Source organism: Hemicordylus capensis, chromosome 2 (genome assembly GCF_027244095.1).
Source record: "Hemicordylus capensis ecotype Gifberg chromosome 2, rHemCap1.1.pri, whole genome shotgun sequence".
Taxonomy (NCBI): Eukaryota; Metazoa; Chordata; class Lepidosauria; order Squamata; family Cordylidae; genus Hemicordylus; species Hemicordylus capensis.
Window position 1 is genome coordinate 47,210,177 of NC_069658.1, and position 21,643 is coordinate 47,231,819.

General features: G+C 44.6%; 2 protein-coding genes across 7 annotated transcripts in view; one reads left to right on the forward strand and one right to left on the reverse strand.

Moving 5' to 3' along the window:
* WDR41 (WD repeat domain 41) overlaps positions 1–14,683 on the forward strand; it is a 42,613-nt gene extending 27,930 nt beyond the window's left edge. For all 3 annotated transcript variants that reach the window (XM_053300018.1, XM_053300020.1, XM_053300019.1), the window contains exons 8-13: positions 565–672; positions 4,598–4,779; positions 5,682–5,803; positions 7,975–8,063; positions 8,521–8,654; positions 14,404–14,683. In XM_053300018.1, coding sequence (XP_053155993.1) covers positions 565–672; positions 4,598–4,779; positions 5,682–5,803; positions 7,975–8,063; positions 8,521–8,654; positions 14,404–14,556 — 788 coding nt within the window. In that variant the 3' untranslated portion in view covers positions 14,557–14,683. The remainder of the gene's footprint in view (positions 1–564; positions 673–4,597; positions 4,780–5,681; positions 5,804–7,974; positions 8,064–8,520; positions 8,655–14,403) is intronic.
* A 2,921-nt stretch (positions 14,684–17,604) lies between these two features.
* Positions 17,605–21,643, reverse strand: part of PDE8B (phosphodiesterase 8B) — a 95,933-nt gene continuing 91,894 nt past the window's right edge. For all 4 annotated transcript variants that reach the window (XM_053299243.1, XM_053299242.1, XM_053299241.1 and 1 more), the window contains one exon: positions 17,605–20,358. In XM_053299243.1, coding sequence (XP_053155218.1) covers positions 20,237–20,358 — 122 coding nt within the window. In that variant the 3' untranslated portion in view covers positions 17,605–20,236. The remainder of the gene's footprint in view (positions 20,359–21,643) is intronic.

The following is a 21,643-nucleotide window of genomic DNA, read 5'->3' on the forward strand; positions in this document are numbered from 1 at the left end:
GCTTGTCATTCATGTTTGGACTGCAGTGTTGCTTCAATAAAAGGAGTAAACTGAGATCTGCCTTTCTTCCCTCCTGCTCCCTACCTCTCTTCTGCCCAGTTGTTTGCAGTATCAAGCCCTACACTGTGTGATCGTGTGGCCCAGTCCCTTGTGATGCTACAGTGCAAGGATTAGCAGCCTGCAGATTTGCAGAGCGGTTCCATCAGTGTAACACCCTTAGTTGCAATCTTTTTTGCTTTACAACCTCTTAGCTACATCCCCTTCTAAGGGGTCAAACCTTTAGGCAAAGGTTTAAAAGATTTCCAAACCCTGATTTCTAAAATTTTCATCCCAGAACACCCTCTTCTTGGTTTACAAGTCTTGCAGAGTTAAGGAATGCAGCTTTTTACCACCTCCCCTCCCCTCCACCCCTTAGGTGATCCAGCGTCATCTGAGATGACAGTGCTGATCAGCCCGTGAGGACCTCTGCATCAGGAGGTCCTCTTTTTGCTTGCTGATAAATAGAATGTACTCTCACATGTATCAAGATGTTTTTAGAAACGTTGTCTACCTTTTTCTTCTAAGTAATTCTTAGGCTGAAAACTTCCAGAGATGGAACTGAATGGGATGTCTGTGAAGTGAAACGCCTTCTTGATCATCAAGATAATATCCTGTCGTTGGTCAGTGTCAGTGGTAAGACTGTTGCCAGTTTTATCCCTTGTCAGTCGCAAAGTTGATTTGTTGCTTCCCAAGCATAACTAAAATGTTTAGTTAGAAGGTTTTGCTTGAAAAGCTGCCAGTCCACTTGTATCACAGACTTGGCAGCCCCTCAGAATGTTTTAAATGCATCTGCATTTGCCTTGAATAAATCTGCTATGGAACCATTCATGCACATGGTTCAGCTTACTGATTTCAACTTAATGTACACGTGCCTATATAAAAAATCACAGTTCTGCATAGTAACTCTCTTGATTGAGAATCTGTAACACCTTCCTTGTTTAATTTTGAAAACCAAGTCCTTGCGGTAGAATTCATAACCAGAGTCCAGAGAAGATAGCAGTCCAGGTGTAGAGTAAGAATTCTGTGCATTGATTGTCTCCAACACCGGTATGAAAGACTGCGATGGGCTGAACAGCATTTACCATACTTACCCAGAAGATGGGGGATGGGGCTGTAGCTCAGTGGTTGAGCATCTGTTTTGTATAAGAACAGCCCTGCTGGATCAGGCCCAAAGCCTATCTAGTCCAGCATCTTGTTTCACACAGTGGCCCACCAGATGCTTCTGGGGAGCCCACAGGCACGAGGTGAGGGCATGCCCTCTCTCCTGCTGTTGCTCCCCTGCAACTGGTATTGAGACCATCGTGCCTCTGAGGCTGGAAGTGGCCCACAACAATCAGACTAGTAGCCATTGATAGACTTGTCCTCCATGAATCTGTCTAAGACCCTTTTAAAGCCATCCAAGCTGGTGGCCATCACCACTTCCCATGGCAAAGAATTCCATAGATTAATTATGTGCTGTGTGAAAAAGTACTTCCTCTTGTCGGTCCTAAATTTCCTGACCTTCAGTTTCATGGGATGACCCCTGATTCTAGTGGTGTGTGTGTGTGTGTGTGTGTGTGTGTGTGTGTGTGTGTGTGAGAGAGAGAGAGAGAGAGAGAGAGAGAGAGAGAGAAATTTTTCTCTCTGGCCACCCTTTCCTCTCCATGCATAATTTTATACATCTTGAGCATGTCTCCCCTTAGTTGCCTCTTTTCCAAGATAAAGAGCCCCAGTTGCTGTAGCCTAGCCTCTTAAGGAAGGTTCTCCTGGCCCCTGATCATCTTGGTTGCCCTCTTCTGCACCTATTCCAGTTCTACAATATCTTTCTTAAGATATGGTGACCAAAGCTGTATGCAGTACTCCAGATGTGGCCGCACCATAGATATGTATAAGGGCATTATAATATTAGCATTTTTATTTTCTATCCCCTTCCTAATGACCCTTAGCATGGAATTAGCCTTTTTCACAGCTGCTGCACACTGCGACAACACTTTCAATGAGCTGTCCACTACGACCCCAAGATTCCTCTCCTTGTCAGTCACTGATAGCTCAGATCCCATCAGTGTATATGTGAAGTTGGAGTTTTTGGCCCCAATATGCATCATTTTTGTCGCCTACTCCCCCAGTTTGGAGAGATCTTTTTGCAGCTCCTCACATTGCAGCTCCTCACAATCTGTTGTGGATTTCACTACCCTAAATAGTTTAGTGTCATCTGCAAATTTGACCACTTCACTGCTTACCCCAACTTCTAGATTATTTATGAACAAGTTAAAGAGCACTGGTCCCAGTACTGATCCCTGTGGGACCCCACTTCCTACCTACCTCCATTTAGTGAACTGTCCATTTATTCCTACCCTTTGTTTCCTGTCCTTCAACCAGTTACTGATCCACACGTGATCCTGCCCCCTTGTCCCATGACTGTTAAGTTTACTCAAGAGCCTTTGGTGGGGAATTTTGCCAAAAGCTTTTTTGGAAGTCCAAGTATACTATGTAAGTCGGATCACCTTTATCCATATACCTGTTGACACTCTCAAAGAACTCCAGAAGGTTAGTGAGGCAAGACTTGCCCTTGCAGAAGCCCAGCTTTCAGTCCCCAGCATCTCCAGGTAGGTCTGGAAAAGACTCCTGCCTGTAACCTTGGAGAGCTGCTGCCAGTCAGTGTAGACCAGGCCTACTCAACTTAGGCCCCCCAGCTGTTTTTGGACTGCAACTCCCATTATCCCCAGCCACAGTGGCCAATAGCCAGGGATTATGGGAGTTATAGGCCAACATCTGCAGGACGGCCGGAGTTGAGCAGCCCTGGTGTAGACCAGGGATTCTCAACGTGTGGGTCCCCAGATGTAATTGGACTTCAACTCCCAGAATTCCCAACCAAAGGCCACTGGGGCTGGGGATTATGGGAGTTGAAGTCCAATAACATCTGGGGACCCACACGTTGAGAAACCCTAGTGTAGACAATAGTGAGCTAGATGGGCCAATGGTCTGACTCCATATAAAGCAGCTTCCTATGTTCCTACCTCACACATAACATGTACAATATGATCAGTGCTGTCAATTCTGGCAGTGCTGATAAGCTTTTGGGAAGGTGGAGGGCGGAGGGAGAGCGCCTGCTTCTGCATGATCCCCACCGCACATTAAGATCATCAAGAGAGGTCCGTCTCCATATACTGCCAGCTCATCTGGCGGTAACTCGGGAGCAGGCCTTCTCTAGTCATTCCTAGGCTGTGGAATGCGCTCCCTATAGACATTCGTAGTTTAACATCTTTACCAAAAGAGCCCTTAAGACACATTTTTTAGCCAGGCTTTTAGTAATTTCTGAGTTTTAAATTTTTAATTGTTGTAATTTCTCAATGAGACTTCTTTTAATTCTTGTTTTAATAGCTGGTCTTGTTTGTCTTTGTTTTTGTGAACCGCCTGGAGCCTCTGAAGTCAGGCAGTATATAACTCAAATACATACATACATACATACAAACTGTGGCTTGTAGTTGGTGGAGATGTCCCTTCCTCCTCTCCCATGCATCATCCGAGGCAGTGGATGGCTCTGCAGTGCAGCAGAAAGTGTGCAGTCTTCTGCTGTGCTGGTGTTTTCTTGGATGTGTTCTTGTATATTTGGCTCTCTTCTGCAGTTGCCAGCTACAAGCTAGCTGGTGTTTATGCAGGCTTGTAAATAGTTGTTTGCCTGTCCTCTGTGGTGAGAAAGAATGGCCGCCAGGCACTCAGGCAGGGAAGTTTCGCATTTCTTCCAGGCCACAAATGGCTTCCATAGGAATGCTCAGGCAGGTTTACAAATGTTTCTGTAGCTAGTCCATTTTATGTAGACTTTTAAAAAAGGCTGGTGTAATGTTCTTATCTGGTTGGGAGGCCTGTTTCTTGGCCTTTGTATTCTTCTGAGAGAATGTGGGGCTTTTGCATCCAGTAATTTTCCCCGCTTCAGAGACCAGGAGGGGGAAGCAAGGGAGGAAAGACAAAGTGGTGAATCAACAGCAAAGGAGTCAAGGAAGCAACACCAGGAGAGGCTGAGGTTGCTTCCACGGTTTCCCATCAGCAGGCCATGGGTGGCCCGAGCATTGCCAGTTTTCAGCCACTAACCTGCAGTAACCAAATGATTTTTGCTTCTCTCTGCTCCTCACAAAAGCCATTTTTTGTATCCAGGAATACACAACAATTGTGCTGCACTCATGGACCTGCAAAAAGGACTTTTGTTGAGAGGGGAGCAAAGTGAGAATTGCTTCCCCCTCTGCCTGGGCTGTGAGCTAAGCTTCATCACAGTTGGTTGACTGGCTCCTTGCAAGGCCAGAGCTCTTGCTTGGCCCTTGTAAGACTGTGTAGGATGTCAGCCTGTGCTTCTAGCACAGTCCATTAGGAAGGTCTCTTGCTGATGCCCCTTAACATGAAAGAGAACTCTGAAATGCTGTTTATTTAAACAAGACATGCACGCAGCTTTTTGATAAATTAGCATCATATATACTGTATACGAAGTGGTTTTAAAGTGTGCAATAGTTTTTCTTATGCTCAACTTTAGAAACCTGTTTTAAGTTGGAGTAGGTTGTTGTTTATGGGATAATATTTTGGTGTCTAGATCTGACTTTTGCAACTGGCTCTCATGTGGGTGAGCTGATAGTCTGGGATGCATTGGACTGGACAATACAGGCATATGAATGCAACTGGGATGCATCTCTTCATGTGGACCCGCAACAAGAAATAAAACTATCACACAGCCAACAAGAAGTTTCAATTCAACATTTAGCTTCAGATGATGAGGTAAAAAAACTTTTAAATTGTATAAAAAGATCTGCCAAACTACCATTGTGCCCTTTGATCTTTATTCATACATGGTTATTTATCATGCTCTTGAGTTTTTATATTGTAGCTAATTGTATTCAGTTCTCTAGTAATTTTTTGTATTTACAGACTGCTTATTTGCCTACAAGGTCGTCCACCACATTAAAAGTAAAGTGTGCCGTTGAGTTGGTGTCAACTCTTGGCGACCACAGAACCCAGTGGTTTTCTTTGGTAGAATACAGGAGGGGTTTACCATTGCCATCTCCCGTGCAGTATGAGATGATGCCTTTCAGCATCTTCCTATATTGCTGCTGCCCGATAAAGGTGTTTCCCATAGTCTTGGAAACATACCAGTGGGGGATTTGAACTGGCAACCTCTGGCTTGCTAATCAAGTCATTTCACCACATTATGACGCCATAAAAACTCTATCATAAATACACAGTATACACCTAAACTACCAGAAAACATAACAAAAAACCATTGACATTAAGAAGATATTAAAATTCAGTCTGTGGAGGATGATCAACATATTGTAAAACTTGCCACATTCAACAACCAAAGCTTGGCAAAACAAAAGGGGTTTTACAAATTTCCTGAAGGACTGAAAAGGGTTTGGGATGAAAATAAGTGTCTTAGTTGGTGTCTTATCAGATATCCTGGCCGTTGGATTGTAGTATTTATATGAACTGAGGCATAACAAAAGAAATGTTTTAGTGATTATAGTAGTAATTATAGTTTAAGTAAAAGTGCACCTCTTACTTTCCAGTCATTTGGTTTAGATTGAAAGGTAACAGTGTCACAGTCTTACTGGAAATCCATTACACAAAATAATAGTGTTATGTCTGTTTTGTTAAGATGTTCTATTGAATTTTCTTTCCAGTGTGTGTTTGCTGCTGTTGGAAAGGGCATATACGTGTATAACCTTCAAATGAAGCGTGTGATTGCCTTCCAGAAGACTGCTCATGACTCCACTGTCCTGCACATTACAAAAGTTCCAAACAGGTGCAAGTTACACTACATTTTTCATGCACTAAAAACGTGTGTGTGTGTGCGTGCGCACGCACACACACATCGGGGGGGGAAACCTGTAAAGCCTTACCTAAATGTTGTTTAATGCTTGTTCATCTCTCCCACCACACCCTTTCAGCCTTTCTATACAAAACATTTCAACCACGCCATACCTTTGCCATATGTAATTTCCTTGGCAGTGTGGTATGTCTGATCTTTAGCCTGAATTGTCCTTTTTGAGGGTAATATTGTGATTTTGATGTAGAATTAGCAAAGAAATCCAACCATTCTGAGTAAAGTACATTCAACAGAAATAACTTCTTTCCCCCCTTTTCTTTAAAAAGAAATTTATTAATTCTGTACCAACTGCAGCTTCTGGACTATGTACAAAAGCAGCCCCACATAGGGCACATTGCAGTAGTCAAGTCTGGAGGTTACCAGCATATGTACCACAGTTCTGAGGTAGTTCATCTCAAGAAACGGATGCAGCTGGTGTATCAGCCAAAGCTGATATGAAGCACCTCTGGCTATGGCCTCAGCCTGGACACCAGGGAGAGGTGTGGTTCCAGAAGCACCCCCAGACTGTGTACCTGTTCCTTCTGGGGAAGTGCGACCCCATCCAGAACTTGCAGATCAAAATCATCTCCTGAGTTCTGACTCTGCACAAGAAGTGCCTCCTTCTTATCTGGATTCAGTCTCAGTTTGTTATCCCTCATCCACCCCATCACATACAAGAGGAGGCCATTATGTACCTGTGGCCCTTGCAGGAACTGTTCGTTGCCAAACCATTAGCCCAGCTTCTCTATGGCACCCAGCTGGGTCCTTTCCACTGGAACGCATGCAATCCAAATTCCTGTGGGCAGTCCTCCAAGTACCAAGATGTGTGTCTAATGCCACTCTGCGCTTGGAGACAGGCCTGATCAAAGTGGAGTGGCCATGCTCAGCTGTTAGCTCAGACTATCCTTTCTGGTCTCTCCCCCCCCCCACCTTATGTGATGATTACCAATCTAAATGGAAGCAGTCAGTTGAGAAAAAATAGCATCCTTGGGCCTCTCCCGCTTGATTCTACTTAACATGGGCTACGACCAGGCCAAAGCTTCTATCAAACAGTGTATAATGGACATACAGCACCAAACCGATCTAAGCAGGGTCCCGAACTTTTTCATCAGTGAAGGTCTTACACATTTACCCTGCCTGGCAGCCTATCTTATTCAATTGGAAGTCCCAAAACATAGGAGGGTGTCACCTTGGCACGTTGTCATGCCTTCCCTTCAGCTGTGCTTGAAGGCTGTTTCAGAAAGATTCCACTCGCAGAGCGACAATGCCCTTGTGGCTCCGGGCAGATTGAAACAACTGAGCACGTCCTACTTCACTGTTTGTATTACAGAGACATTAGCTCCTCCTTCATGCATCCATTGCTAGGCAAGTACCCAGGACATTTGAGCCATATCTATGTATCTATGCTGCTCTCTGACTCCAAGCCCACGATTACAGTGTTGCCAGGTTCTGCGTGGTCCAAAATCCGTCGGATGCTGATCGGCAGTTTTTCCAATCAGCTTTAGTGTGTCCTCGAGTTTGGCTCCTACGTGCTACAATGCGCTCATCCAACAGCTCACCACCTGAAGGACATATGCTCCTCCCACCTTTTTGTTTGTTTGTTTTGCTACAGCCTCACACTTTTCCTATATAAATATATAGTCCCACTGGAACATGGCCTTATCACTTAGCCTTTTATCCCTTTTTATGCCTTATGTACCTTTTATGTATGCCTTTTTAAATGCTATTTTATGCCCTTTTATGCTTTTTAATGTTTCCCTATGCCTTTTAATGTATCGTTATAGACTATGCTTTGCACTGTATCACCCCCTGTACTTTGTTCTGGTCTGTGTCCATAATAAAAATGATTTTTTGATTTAGTCTTAAAAACAAGAAAGTCACATTAAAATGTCCGGCAAGGTGCCTGGGAAATTGGTTGTGGCCTGGAGCCAAAAAGATGTAAGAGGAGGTGCTGAACTGTGATGCTCTCACTCCATTCTGGCTTCTGCCAACTGTCCTTATTAAAAGTGTCCAAAGTGGCTTAAACAGAAGATGTCCCATGAAAAGCAGTTCTAGAGGAAACCTACATTATGTTCTGTTAATGTGAACATTGTTTGTGTATTTAATAGGCAATTAATCTCCTGTTCAGAAGATGGCAGTGTTCGCATATGGGAGTTACGAGAAAAACAGCAACTTACAGCTGAGCCTGTTCCATCAGGTCTGTATCTCTAAAGGACGAATGAGTTGTATAAACACTGCAGCAGAAGAATGGAACAGTTGGCAATCTCCATAGCCTGTCCTAAGCACTTTTTTCTGTACACAACACTAAAATGCCCCTCCTGCTGTATGCTTCATATGTGTGAAAGTTTCAAATGAGACAGAAAGCAAAAGGAAGCTTTTCAGTTTGCGTAGGCAGCCAAGCAAATTTTTTATATGCAAATTACTGAACCCGCTAGAGGAAAAAAGCACTTTACGATATAGCCTCCTCCAGACTATATAGCCTGGTTTCGATGCTGCTGTGGCTCATGTGTTGATAACCGGCGGAGTTTGTGTAATGACAGTATCTTTTCCTTGCACGTAAGCTGCTATAGGCAAGGTCATTTTACTCTTCTGTTTAGGCGGACACTGCAAAACAAGATCTCAGGGCGTGTGATTTTCTTCTTTTTGTGTTCTAGGTTTTTTTAGTATTTGGGGATTTGGAAGGGCAAACAAGCAAGCCAACCACACAGCTAAGAAGGCACCAGAGAGCACCACTATTTACTCCTTGGAACTTACTGGAGATTTGATTGGGCACTCTTCAGCTGTGCAGGTGTGTTAGGTTTTGCAATAGAAAATTATTTATATGATTGTTTCTGTAAATGGGTGATGCTTCTATATATATATTTTTAAACAGCTATAATTTAAAACTGCAGTAGCAGAAACTGGACTTTTAAAAGACTGTATGAGAAAACGAAGCTTTTGCCCTGTTCTTAAAGAATGCAGTTATAGTACTGTGAGGAAATTGAAGACTGAGGCCAAGAAAAGCACAGACTTCTAGGAAATTAGAAGCGGGGAAGGAAATGCTTGCTTTGGCTCAGGTGCCCTGTACTTGAAGCTTCTGGTTTTCCTAGGGTCGTTTTCCAGCACCCATGTAGGGATAATATGACATTATTCCTACATGGGTCTTGGGGAAAACATTGTACCCAAGGTTTGTGATATGCAAAAGCCACATGAGTGTCTAGTTTGCTATGATGACACATTTGAAAGACGTAGTGAAAAGCTGTAAGAGAAGAGACCATTGGAATGATTTTCACACATGATGGTGCCACAGTTTTCCTTGCAGTTGAATAGGAGAAATAGCATGCATGACCTTTAGAATATGGAGACCAGATATGACCCTTGATTTTCTCCACTGGGAATATACCATTGCATTAAATGCAGTGGCTGACATCCTGACCAATGAAGCAAGGGACTGCAGGGGTCTGATGGGAGTCCTTGTTTAACTCTCCCTTTCCCTCTGCTTGCACACTGTTGTGCAAGAGCCGTTAGAGTTCCAAGTGCTCCCCAGGAACTGGAAGAGTTCTGCAAGATTAGAAACCCAGTGAAGTGTTTCTGATCTTGGGCAGCCATTCTTCCATGCAGGGAGCACTTGGAACTCCAATTAGGGATGTGCCCAAAATGTTCAACTGATGTTTCAGTGGTGGTGGTGGGGAGGGTGGGTTTACCTTTAAGGGACCGGGAGGGTACCCTTACACCCCACCTCACCCCGCTGCTGCATTTCCCCTGCCTTGGTGCTGTGCCCAAAATTGCTGCACAGGGTGGCAGTGTACCTCCTTGCTGCCCCGGTCAGCGTCAGACCGGAAGTGGCCGGTGTGCGTGCGCATGTGACAAGAAGGTACGCTGCCGCCCTGTGCAGCGATTTTGGGAACAGCACTGGCAGGGCTAACCCCCGTGGCCCCAGACTTCCAAACCAGTTCGGCAGTCTGAAAAAGGACTGCCGTACTGGTTTGGGCACATCCCTAATTATGTTGAGTTAGTGTGCATTCAGAGGACAAGGGGGAGCTGTGTGAGGGCTTCCATCATGTTCCCGCAGGTCTTTGACGTGACTAGGGGTGTGCATGGAAATAGTCCAGGCAGTTTGGTTTGAATTCAAACTGAACCGCAGGTCTGTGAGCTGGTTCAAGGGCTATGCTTGTAAATGGGAATCTGGTGAGGATTCTCCTTTATGAGTAAAGGGGTGGGGGAATCCTTTAAGAGTGTTCTAAGGGCTGGGGTTGAGGGACACCTTAGCGGCTTCTGCAGTGGTGGCGACTCCACTAAGCTCCGCAAGCACTCCCCCCCCCAGCTGTCCGGTGGTGGCCCAGTTCTGGCCTCTGTGGATGCACAGAGGCCATTTGCATGGTCTCGCAAATGGCCTCCTCGCATGCACAGAGGTCACACAAATGGCCTCCACACAACCATGGAGGCCGGAACCTGCTGCCAGCTTCTAACACTGCTGGGAAGGAGAGCTTAGAGGATCTGCTGTCACAGAGGATCTGCTGTGCTCTCTCACCACTGCCCCCCCCCCACGGCTGCCTTTAGAACACTCTTAAAGGATTCCCCCACCCCTTTGCTTATAAAGGCCAGTCCTCACTAGGGATATGCAAACCAGTTCGATGTCGAACCAGTTCGATTCGAAGGTTCGGGGTTGAGCCGACCAGCCCTGGTTTGGCTTGACTTTGGACCGAAACCACCACCCCACCCCGCCGGCTTATGGGGGCGGCGGTTGCGGACCTTTTACTAAAAATGTTCTTTAAATTAATTTTAAAAAAAAAAAACAACTTACCCCCTCCAGGGTACTTCTCCGAGGCAGTGTGTGTGTGTCCTGCAGAGGTTCCCCCTCCCCCTGCCAGCCTTCTCTCAAAAATGGCTCCGTTCAGGCATTCTTCAGCCTGTTCTGGCCTTTTCCCCCGGTGTGGCAGCCATTTTAGAGGCAGCCACGCCTGCACAATGGTCCTCTGCATGGCCTGGGCATGACCTATGCCATGCAGATGCTGGTTCAAACAAAACTCAGTTAGATTTGAACTGGTTCTGCACACCCCAACGTGTACATGCTTTGTTAGTAACGATGTCAGCAGATCTCTTCAGCCATCTTCTAGTTTATTTATTTTATTTAGTACATTTATATACCGCCCCATACAAAAAGTCCCTGGGCGGTTCACAAAATAAAACCATGAAAACATTAAAATAATTAAAACAATTTAAAACACAATAAAAATGAAAACAGAAGCTTTAAAACTATAAACTAAAAGCCTGACTAAACAGGAATGTTTTTAAGGACCAAGGACCAAAGCCAAAGATGTTTAGGGCTTTATTGGGAATAACTAGCACCAAGTGGTCATTTCGCCCGGAAACTTCTTGGCAGCCAGTGTAGTTCTTTTAAAATGGGTGTAATATGATCTCTTCGGGCAACCCCGGAGACCAACCTGGCTGCTACATTCTGTACTAACTGCAGTTTCCAAACTGCGTACAAAGGCAGCCCAACGTAGAGTGCATTGCAGCATATGCACTTCTGTTTTAAGATTGTTTATCTCCAGAAATGGACGTAGCTGGTGAATTAACCGAAGCTGATAGAAAGCACTCCTGGCCACTACCTCAACTTGAGAGATCAGGGAGAGGTTTGGGTGCCAGAAGTGTGAGCACTGTAAGATATTCCGCTTAGGGGATGGAACCGCTCTGGGAAGAGCAGAAGGTTCCAAGTTCCCTCCCTGGCATCTCCAAGGTGGGGCTGAGAGAGACTCCTGCCTGCAACCTTGGAGAACCTGCTGCCAGTCTGTGAAGACAATACTGAGCTAGATAGACCAATGGTCTGACTCAGTATATTGCAGCTCCCTATGTTCCTATGACTACATACCTGCTCTTTCTGGGGGAGTGCAGCCCCATCCAGAACAGGCAGATCTAAACTACTTCCTAAGACTCGACCTCCCACAATGAGTACCTCCATCTTGCTTGGATTCAGCCTCAGTTTGTTCTCCCTCATCCAGCCCATTACCGCCTCCAGGCAGGCATTTAGGGAAGTTAGGCCATTTCCTGATGAAGTTGACATGGAGAAATAGATTTGGGTATTATCAGCATATGTTATCAGCATATGAGCTTATCAGCATACTGATAACACCCTGCACCAAATCTCCAGATGATCTCTCCCAGCAGTTTCATGTTAAAAAGTATTGGAGACAGTATGGAGCCTTGTGGGACTCCAAACCGGAGCTCTTGTTTTGAAGACCAACAGTCTCCAAGCGACATCATCTGGAACCTACCTGAGAGGTAGGAGCGGAACCACTGCAAAGCCATGCCTCCCACTCCCAACCCCTTCAGGCGTCCCAGAAAAACACCATGCTTGATGGTATTGAAAGCTGCTGAGAGATCCCAAAGTTATCTGATGCTTGAAGTTCTGTAGAATTTTACTGTCCATTTGTCCATAAATTGTGCTGGTTGCACAGAATTCACCAGCTAAGGTATTGCTAGGGTCTATGGCTGTCCATTGACTGGTTTTATTGCTAAATGCAAATTTTTTCCAAGCAGGCATGTGTACTGGTAAATGTTAAAAACGACACCACTGCTAACTAAAGTTAATCAAAGTGCACAAATGAAACTAATGATGTATTATTATTTTTGTTAAGAGTGAATATAAATAGCAAACCTTCCTGATTAAAACATAGAACTGTTCATACGACATATAAAAGTACTTAAGCATGCTCGTATCCTTACTTGCATATTTTTGCATATAATTTGAACAATTTGGCTGGTATGTACAGAACAGTGCAACTAGTTCCATATGCCCATCGAAGCGTTGAGCTTGAGTTCTATGAGCAGGAGTCCCCTGGGTCACATGGCAATCTCCCTTCAAACTGAGGGGACTTTTGAGAGCGGTATGTGATGTGGCCTAGCTGTCTTCTGTTCAGAGAAAAAGATCAAACAAAATTTTCAAAAACTGGGTGTGCCAGTGGTGGCCCAAGGCCTTGGTACACCTGAGGCAGGTAACCAAATGTCACCTCCCTCCCCCCTCACACACCTTGTGTGCCTTTCTGCCTCTACCACTGATTCAATAGTGCAGGTGGACCTCGTTATCCACAGGGGTTCCATTCTCCACTACAACTGTGGATAACGGAACCGTGGATAATGAGGCATTGTGGCAATGGCAGGGTGGGGGGGCGCGTTAGGTTCTTGGAGGCTGGAGGAAAGTGCCAAAACCGGCCCCAAAATTGAACTAAAGTGCGCTTCTGTGCTTTGTGGGTCTCCAGCTGTCCAGCAATGTCCCCCCAGTCCCAAATCCACCATTTCCCCGCAAAAAATCATGGGAAACCTTTTGTTTGTACAAATGAGCCACAAAATGGCTCCTTTTCTCAAAATGGTTGCCAGAAATGACCTCTGAGGATATTTCTGGCCACCCCCAAAATGCAGATACATAGGTTTTAACCCTTTTGTATCCTCTGATATTGAGGTTGCATGCCTAATTCCCGACCACGAATAAGCAGAACCAGAAATATCAGTACCGCGATTAACAAGGCCTTCCTGTAAGATGTGTGGAGACACACATGAGCACTCACTTCCTTCTCCTCCTCAGCACACACCCCCCCACCAGGTTAATAATAAAAAGAAGGAAGCAGAAAAGGAAATGATGAAAGGGCAGTAGAGTATAGGAGACACTTGAGGAGTCTGGGAGGTGGTCTGCAAAGAGCCCCTCTGATGATAGGTGGCAGGTGGTAAAGGGAAGCTGGTGAGGTGGTGGGCATTTTGCCATCCTGCTGGTGCCTCAAAATGCTGCCACTTGAGTCAGCTGCCTCACTTCATGTCATGGAAGGCTCACCCCAGGATATGCTCACATTCCTCGCACACACTTAAAGCAGTTCTTTGATCCAGGCTTTTATGTTGACATCTTGAGTCTGTCATCATTCTATGATCCACCAGGTATTAGGAGCACAAAGAGTTGGTTCAGTAATTCTTTCCGCTCTAATTTATGATTGTACCTGTTGGTATCTGCCACTTTATTTTGGCTTTCTTGTATATACAATTAAGGCAAGGGCAGCACTTTAGAAACCCAAGTACAATAGAAGTGCAACTGCAGTAACTGCTATAAAACCACATAGGAGGAAAATACTTTAATCCACTGGTTACCAATTTTGAAAAATGCAATGTAAATTACAAATAGGTAAAATGTAGATAAACAGTACAATGTAATCTAAACAAATGTAAACATGTTCTGGTGTGCCTATGAAGAAACATGATGAAGCTGAAGATTCACAAAATGTGAAATAATTAGCATTACATATCATTTACATTTGTTTATATTACATTTTAGTGTTTATTGACATTTTACCTATTTGTAATTTACATTTTTTCAAAACTGGTAACCAGTGGGTTGAGGTACTTCTATAGCATTTTTTTAAATCCTAGCCAGATTGTGATAATGTTTTGGGTGCTTCCATTAATGTTTCTGTGTGTGAATTGCATCCTTTGACCAACTTTACATTGTACTGAAAAAGTCAACTGACCCACATCTGACAGTTAAATACATTATGTTGACATGGTTTTCACTGCAGATGTTCCTGTACTTCATTGAGCATGGCCTGGCAACGTGTTCTGCTGATCACTTGATTATTTTGTGGAAAGATGGAGAACGGGAATCAAGACTGCGCAGCTTAACGTTATTTCAGAAATTAGAACAAAGTGAAGATTTGCAACTTCGGATCTAAGATAATTTAAATGTGTGTTTGGATATGAATAATGGCTATTTAATGTCTCAAGTGTTAAAATAACTTTCTGTGTATAATTTTCTTGGTTTTCAAACTCTTATCTATTAAATGTCTTGCTCTCATTGAATATATAGTTGTTATTACTTTACAAAGATGAGATGCTTTGCATGTACGAGACCAAAACAGCCTGCGTTTCTAGCAGAAGTTTATTTTCTTTAAATAATGGTGTTAAAACCATCCATGGTAGAATATCTAGAGCTTTTCCAAGAAAAGAGTGGTTATGGGAAAAGTCAGATGCCATTATATTATACCTATCTCATATAAAGCAAAGCCAGAGCAAAATACTGCAAAGCCAACTCAGAAATCCACAATATCAATTTCTCAATTCTGTTGGTCTTTTCTGTTGATCAATATTTTGGATCAGCTCCCAACAGCATTTTTGCATTTCACTTTTGTAACAGTCTTCAACATCTTGATTGTAACTACTGCCAAATTTGGGCAAAACTTGGAATTCTTTCCAAAACCTGCAGCAGAGGTTCTCCATACAGCCTGCTTACAGAAGCTACCCTCCCTCCTGCCAGGAAGCCTCTGCAAAGATTGTGGGCTGCAAAGGGCAGATAGCATATATATGCTGTGTTCACACTATCACAAGGATCCTGGGCCTTTCTCAGACGGCAGGCTTAGCTGCGGGATTAAGAGGGGTATTCTGGAGCGAGTTATGAAGTTATCTATTAGCTGCATATAATCACAAAATTAATTTGAAGAAACATTGCAGCTATTCACATAGGGCTGCTTTGTTGCTCGTTCTCTCAGTTCCTTCCGAATTTTTCCTGTGCACTGTTCATACCAGTAGCTCCTGAGTCACCATTCACAAATTGGAAGGAAAGCCTTTCAATCCTGGGCATTGGGGCAATCCACCCCCGTCCCCCCCCCCCATGGCCCGGAGAGGGATTCTCCCAACATTCTCACTGAGCACCCACCTGCCTATCTTCTCTTTCTGCTCCCCACTCCACCCCGCAAAGCAAGTCTGGTACAGCAAAGTGGAGTCTGCATATAAATAAGCAGCAGCCAGGCGTTGTGCAAGAGCAGCCCTCCTGTCCAAGGCATGCATACCCTTCTTGCTCTGTATTTACCTCTCTAGCAGCAAGAGGGCCTTCCCATCGTTGCTGCTACAGGGGCAGCTCCACATGTCCCAGCACCAGGCTTTGCTTCTCACAGACTCCTTGCTGACTGGGTAGCCCCAATAGCTGTTGCTACCACCAAAAGTCCTGGCTGTAGCCCCAGCTGCTTCCCCTTCCTCCTAGGTGAAGGGTTGCTACTTTTTTTTTGTGGGGGTGGGTGGGGAGGGCGACTTCCATAAGACCAGCAACTTGGCCAAACAAACCTCTCTCTCTCATTCCCCCACCCTTCAGGGAGTAAGCCTTGCAGAAACTCGGCAAGATGAGCTGCTGAATTGCTCCCTCTTCTGGCAGCTGAAGTTCTGCAAGATCACCAAGTAATTTTTTTTTTTAAATAAAGTTTTTTAAAGCAAGGCTTTAAGAAAAGACAGTTTATCAACATGGCCTCTCCATACATCTCGGAAGAAACATCGGGGTATATTGGATATTTTGAATCACCCCCCCCCAACTGACATAAAAAGTGGAATTTGTTACCACAGACATAATGCAGGCCAATGTGCAAGGAAAAACCTGAAGCATGTATGGAGTGCTCCCTGATGTCTCGCATGGACTTTGAAGTAAATCTGGCTGATAGGTGAAGACACATCCGCCCTCCCCACGGTGAGGCAAAGTAAAGCCACCTTCTGGGAAAGACCCTGGTTTAAAAAGATAATCAGGATTATTGAGCCTTGTGGAGTCAACTGTGAGAACTCAGAATTTCGGGGTAATCCTGGTCAAACCACTCTGGTTAGCCAGCATTTAACCAAGACAGATAACCACGCTGAATGGAATGGTTTGACCAGGATTGCCCTGAAATCCTGGGTTTTCACAATCGGCTCCACAATGCTCACTAATCCTGATCAATTTTTAAACCAGGATCCTTGTGATTGTTAGTTAACATGTCCAGCATCTCATGGAACTGAACTAAGGAAGGCAGAATTTGAGGAGAGCTAGCAGCCACTGAGACAGTTCACACATGGACCTTAGCCCAGGCTGGGCTAGGCTGCATGTCAGTGTGAAGTGTCGAGATCGAGCCTGATCCCGGTGCTGCCCCTGTGCCTAGCCCTGCTTTTGAATTCAGTGTTTAGCTGAGGTTAAGTGAACCTGTGGTTCGCTTAACCTCGGTAGGCAATTGTCTGGCTGATCGGCAGGTTATTAGGCTTCCCCCGGCCCTGCTGCCATTTCTGGTAGCAAGTCGTGGGGGGGGGGGGCTGAGCTAAGCGTGGCAGCTGCTCTAAGGTGAGCAGCCGCTGTGCTTGTGGTGTGGGGCACCCTGGGGCGCAGGACAGGGGAAACCATCCTGCTCTCAGCTCCTGCTGCGCCACCGCTTGTGGTGTGGCAGATGGCGTCTGCTGCCCTTTGCAGTGGCCACCGGATGTCATGTGAAAGACCCCACTGAAAGGTCTGTCTAGGTCAGGCCTGCTCAACTTAGGCCCCGTAGCTGTTCTGAGACTTCAACTCCTATAATCTTCAGTCACAACAGCCAATAGCCAGGGATTATGGGAGTTGTAGGCCAACATCTGCAGGAGGGCCGAAGTTGGGCAGATCTGGTCTAGGTAGAGATGTTTTGACAAAACAGTCTCCATTTATTTTTGACAGGCTACATTTACATGGGGTCATTTCTGAGTGTAAAAAAATGGTGGAGTCAGTAGTTCTCAAACATGCAAGTGCTAATCCGCTAAGAGAAGAGTCAGAAATGCTGGGCTTATCTGCAAATGCAGTCCTGCAAATAGGCAAAACATATGAATTTAAGTTATACTCCTACTCTCCAAAGCTGCAATGTCCTTAGTGTTTCAATCTCCATCACTGCTTTCTGTGACGTGAAAAATTGGATGAATATATAAAGAAAAAGGCAACATAATGTCTATATATAAAACTGAAACAAAGGGTATGTGAATAAAAATTAATTAAAATTTAATCAGCTGAGATTTTGGTAGTAATACATAATGGAAATGATGAATATTGCAGCAAAAACACCAATTGTTAAAACGACACAATGTAACTTTATAATACACAGCAACAGAAATTAGGTTCTGTTAGACTTCTAACAAAAATATAGCTTATATACATTTCTCTGCATGGAAATTATATGAATGTTGTACATTATTTTACATAACTTGATACAAAACATTGAAAAAATGTTGGCACATTAAGCTACAATCATTGTCATGTTTCATCAGTAGTAATACTCTATTTACTTAATCTGATTTATCTTCCTGAACTCGGCACAAAGCCTGGGTAGAAATCAGTCAAAGCTTTTTTCTTTTTTAAAAGGGCAGTGTAATACTTTGCATGAAATCATATGCATTTCAGTCTTTAAAGATCATCTTGTAATGGAGAGTTAGCAGAATAACTAGAAGTATATTGTTAGCCAAATAACTGGATGATTGTCTAAGCCAGTAGAGCATCAGGAATGGTTCAAAATTAGAAATCATGGTATTTGGGAGCAGGAAGAGAATAGCACAGTATGCCAGGAATGTCTCCCACATCAGGCCCATTGAAATGAAATGCACAAAAGCACAGTTGTGTGCTTGCACAACTCCCATTAGTTGTAATGGGGCTTACACAAGAGACTCTCCCAATGTGATTAAAAGGAATACAAGGCCGCATTCGCATGTAATGTGAAACTGGAGTTGAAGGGGCCAAAGGTTGCCAAGTCTGTATGACCAAATGCCAGAAACTCCAGTTCCGGGTGGACAATTTGAACCCTCGGACTGTAGTGAGTTTTGCTGCCCCAACCCAAGGTTAACAGCCACCTGCATTACATGCAAATGCTGAACTGCATGCATGGCTGTCTCAAACTAGAGATGAGGGAGGAAGCTCCTCCCTCTCTCTGGCTATGATTGGCTGTGCAGGCTATCCTTCATGCAAGAAGGAAGCCCACACAGCCAGTTGCCCCTCCTCTCTGCAGCCTCCCTGAGACTTCCTGACTGCAGAGACACTGCTCTCTGTTACATTCGGATTTGGACAGGAGAATGGGGTGGATGGAGTGGAACCCCGGGTCCATTGGCCCTGCAGTTCCGCACTATGTGCGAATGCGGCCTAAAAGTATTTGTGCTTGGCAGCAGAAGCATAAACTTCATACTGTACAATTTACATTCTGTTTCTTAATTCTTACCACAGTTAAAATTAATCCTATCTTATGAAGGAATACATTGTTTATTTTACTTTACTTTGGAAAAGTTTATCCTGCTCAACTAGGCTTACTGGACTCTTGAAGCAGCTAACATAAAAGAAAACAACAACTTGAAAATTGGTTTGTTTTTTAATGTTATACGATTTCATTGTATGGTCTTTCCTAACTGACAAGGTTTATAGACATTTATGGTCAATGTCATTGCTATGGCTGCAATCCAGAACCGCAAGGCACAGGGGGTTCCTTGTTCTCTGTGAGGGAGATACTTTTGTTTGTGCAGCCATTTCCCTTCTCCTAGAGTGAAGACAGGAGACCTCTGCTTGGTTATGGAGACCTTTCTGAATATGGCTCATGTGTATAAGCATCTGTCACATTCTGGCCTAAACTTCACTGCACCGGCAAATTGCCCATTCTAAGCATGTACATATAAAACTGGAACTATACAACATCACAAATCATGATCTGTTGTTGCAGCTGCTGCAGGCAGATGTTTTAGAACAGAGGTGTCAGTCTCTCACTACGTTTGCTTCACAATATGGCTCACTATCAATTATTTGAAGGCAGAAAAAAGTATGGATTGGATCTGTAAACTAGTATCTCCATCTATGATTTCATGAAAATTTAGTTTAAGTAGTAAAATACATTCAGCGGCTCCTTTATGTATGTATAAGCCCCAGTGTGCACACAAACTGCTCCCTGACATTGAAATCTACAGGGTCCCTGGCATTGGAATCTACAGGGAAACCTGTTTATGCTGAAAACCAGTATGCACAGACAGGTTTGAATCTCAGCGCAACAGTGCACCTGTGAAAGAAAACAAAGTTGACAGTATTGTCTGATAGAACTGAAGTTGCACTATTTAAAATGTAGATGTTTCACAAGAATGTGCTGCTGTTCTCCTAAAATTACTTGTGCTCCCCCACCCGCACTTCTTGCATCAAATTTCATATAAGGATATTTGCTGTATCCTAAAATGACAATAATTTGACAAGGTTGAAGAAATACTATTGGTATTCCAGAGAAGCTTATTTTTAATAGCATGATGTCCCTCTTTTATGGGATTCATACGTATAGTAGATTTTTTTTGGCCTGTAAACAAAAATTATACCAATGATAAAATTTGACAATTAACAATTTTATAAAACTATCTTGAAAAGGACCTGTTGTGCCACAAAAAGAGGATAGCTCTATAAAGCATTTATTGGTCTTTCGATTATCATCTTTATAAAAAATGTTTTATAGAATTTAGAACTATTGAGAAACAATATTTCTCTCCTTGCTGCCCAGTTGGTTACTTCATTGTGAAGGAAATTCTGTCCCTCGTGGGTCCATACCAGTCGATGGTTCACAGTGTGAGTGGTCGGCCATGATGTTCCGCTGCCTCCCTTCAGCTTCCATTGTTGTTCTCTGAAGGCAGCCGGAGGCTCCGACACTTGGACTCATCTAATGTTTTCCAGTGTTTGTAGTTATTTGCCAAGTGCTGCATCAGAACAGGCAAATGTGCAAATGCTAAGAAAGAGAGAGAGAGAAACAGTGCTGTACTGTACTGAAATGCACACACACACACACGCATACACACATACATATTTAGAATGAATGGTGTTTCAGTTGTTGCACTGAATCACTGAGAAAATCAGCTGTAGGGAAGGCCCGCCCAAGGATTTCTGACGCCCCCCCCCGCCCACCATAGCCTGGCTGCTGCTGCTGCCCCTGCCACTCCTGCCCCCAACACACACAGCCCCGGTCTCTCTTGCTGCTGCTCCTGCCACCCTGTCCCCGTCTCCTTTTCTGCCTGCTGCAGCCAGAAAAGTCTCAAATTGCGGCAGCGCATGGTAATCACATTCTTACCATGCACAAGAGCAGTGAGAGGCCTCTGGCAGCAAAAGCAGCCGGCAGGCGGGAGAGGAGGTGGCAGCAGCAGTGGGCGTGAGGGTGCAGTGGGGCACACAGAGTTGAGCACGGAGTCGACGGGGACAAGCAATGGGCAAAACGCACCCCCCCACCTCCACCCCCGCAACAGGCTTCTGCTCCAGGCAGCCATCTAGGTCTGCCTAGCGGGTGGGTCAGCCTTGTGCTCTCCACACACAGATGAATGGATGGGCTTGCTCCGCACGCCACTCCAGTGAATTGCACCGTGGCAGTTGGGCTGGAGCGCTCCCTCCCTCCCCGTCTGGACTGCAGCTCATGCCTTCCAGGTGCTGAGAGGCATTGCACATGGCTGCCTCAGCAGGGTCTGAGGGAGAGAAAGCTGTGCAGCAGGCAGACACAGCCAGCGGTGGGCGGGCGTGGGGCCAGTGGATTCAGGCCGCACCCTCCGTCTCTGCTGCATTGGTTTGCTCTGCTCATCATCCTTGTTGCTGTGACAGTCAGCGGTAGGGCAGCAGCCAAGCACCTGAGCCACAATGGACTATGATAGCCAGGGCAGTGGCATGTGATCCGGGCCGTCGGTGCCCCAAGTGAACTACCTAGTTCGTCTGGCTATTTTGTTTTTTTACAAAGATGTCATAACCAGCAGCAAATTTAGGCAATTTTAAAAATGTATTTTCAGGAAAATCTACTGGAAAATAAGATGAAATAATCAAAGCCATGGCAATCTCCTAAGCCAGTACACAATTTGGTGAGGCTCTTTTCACCTGTATTCAGCCTCAACATTACACAGCCTCCAGGAGTGAGTAATTCCCAGAGTATTTTCCTGCTCCCCAGCAGAGTTCTCCCTGTTAGGAAAGGTTCTTCAGGTGTTAGTGACAGAGAGATCCAGAGTGTGTGTTCTTTAACATACAATTCCTGATCAGAT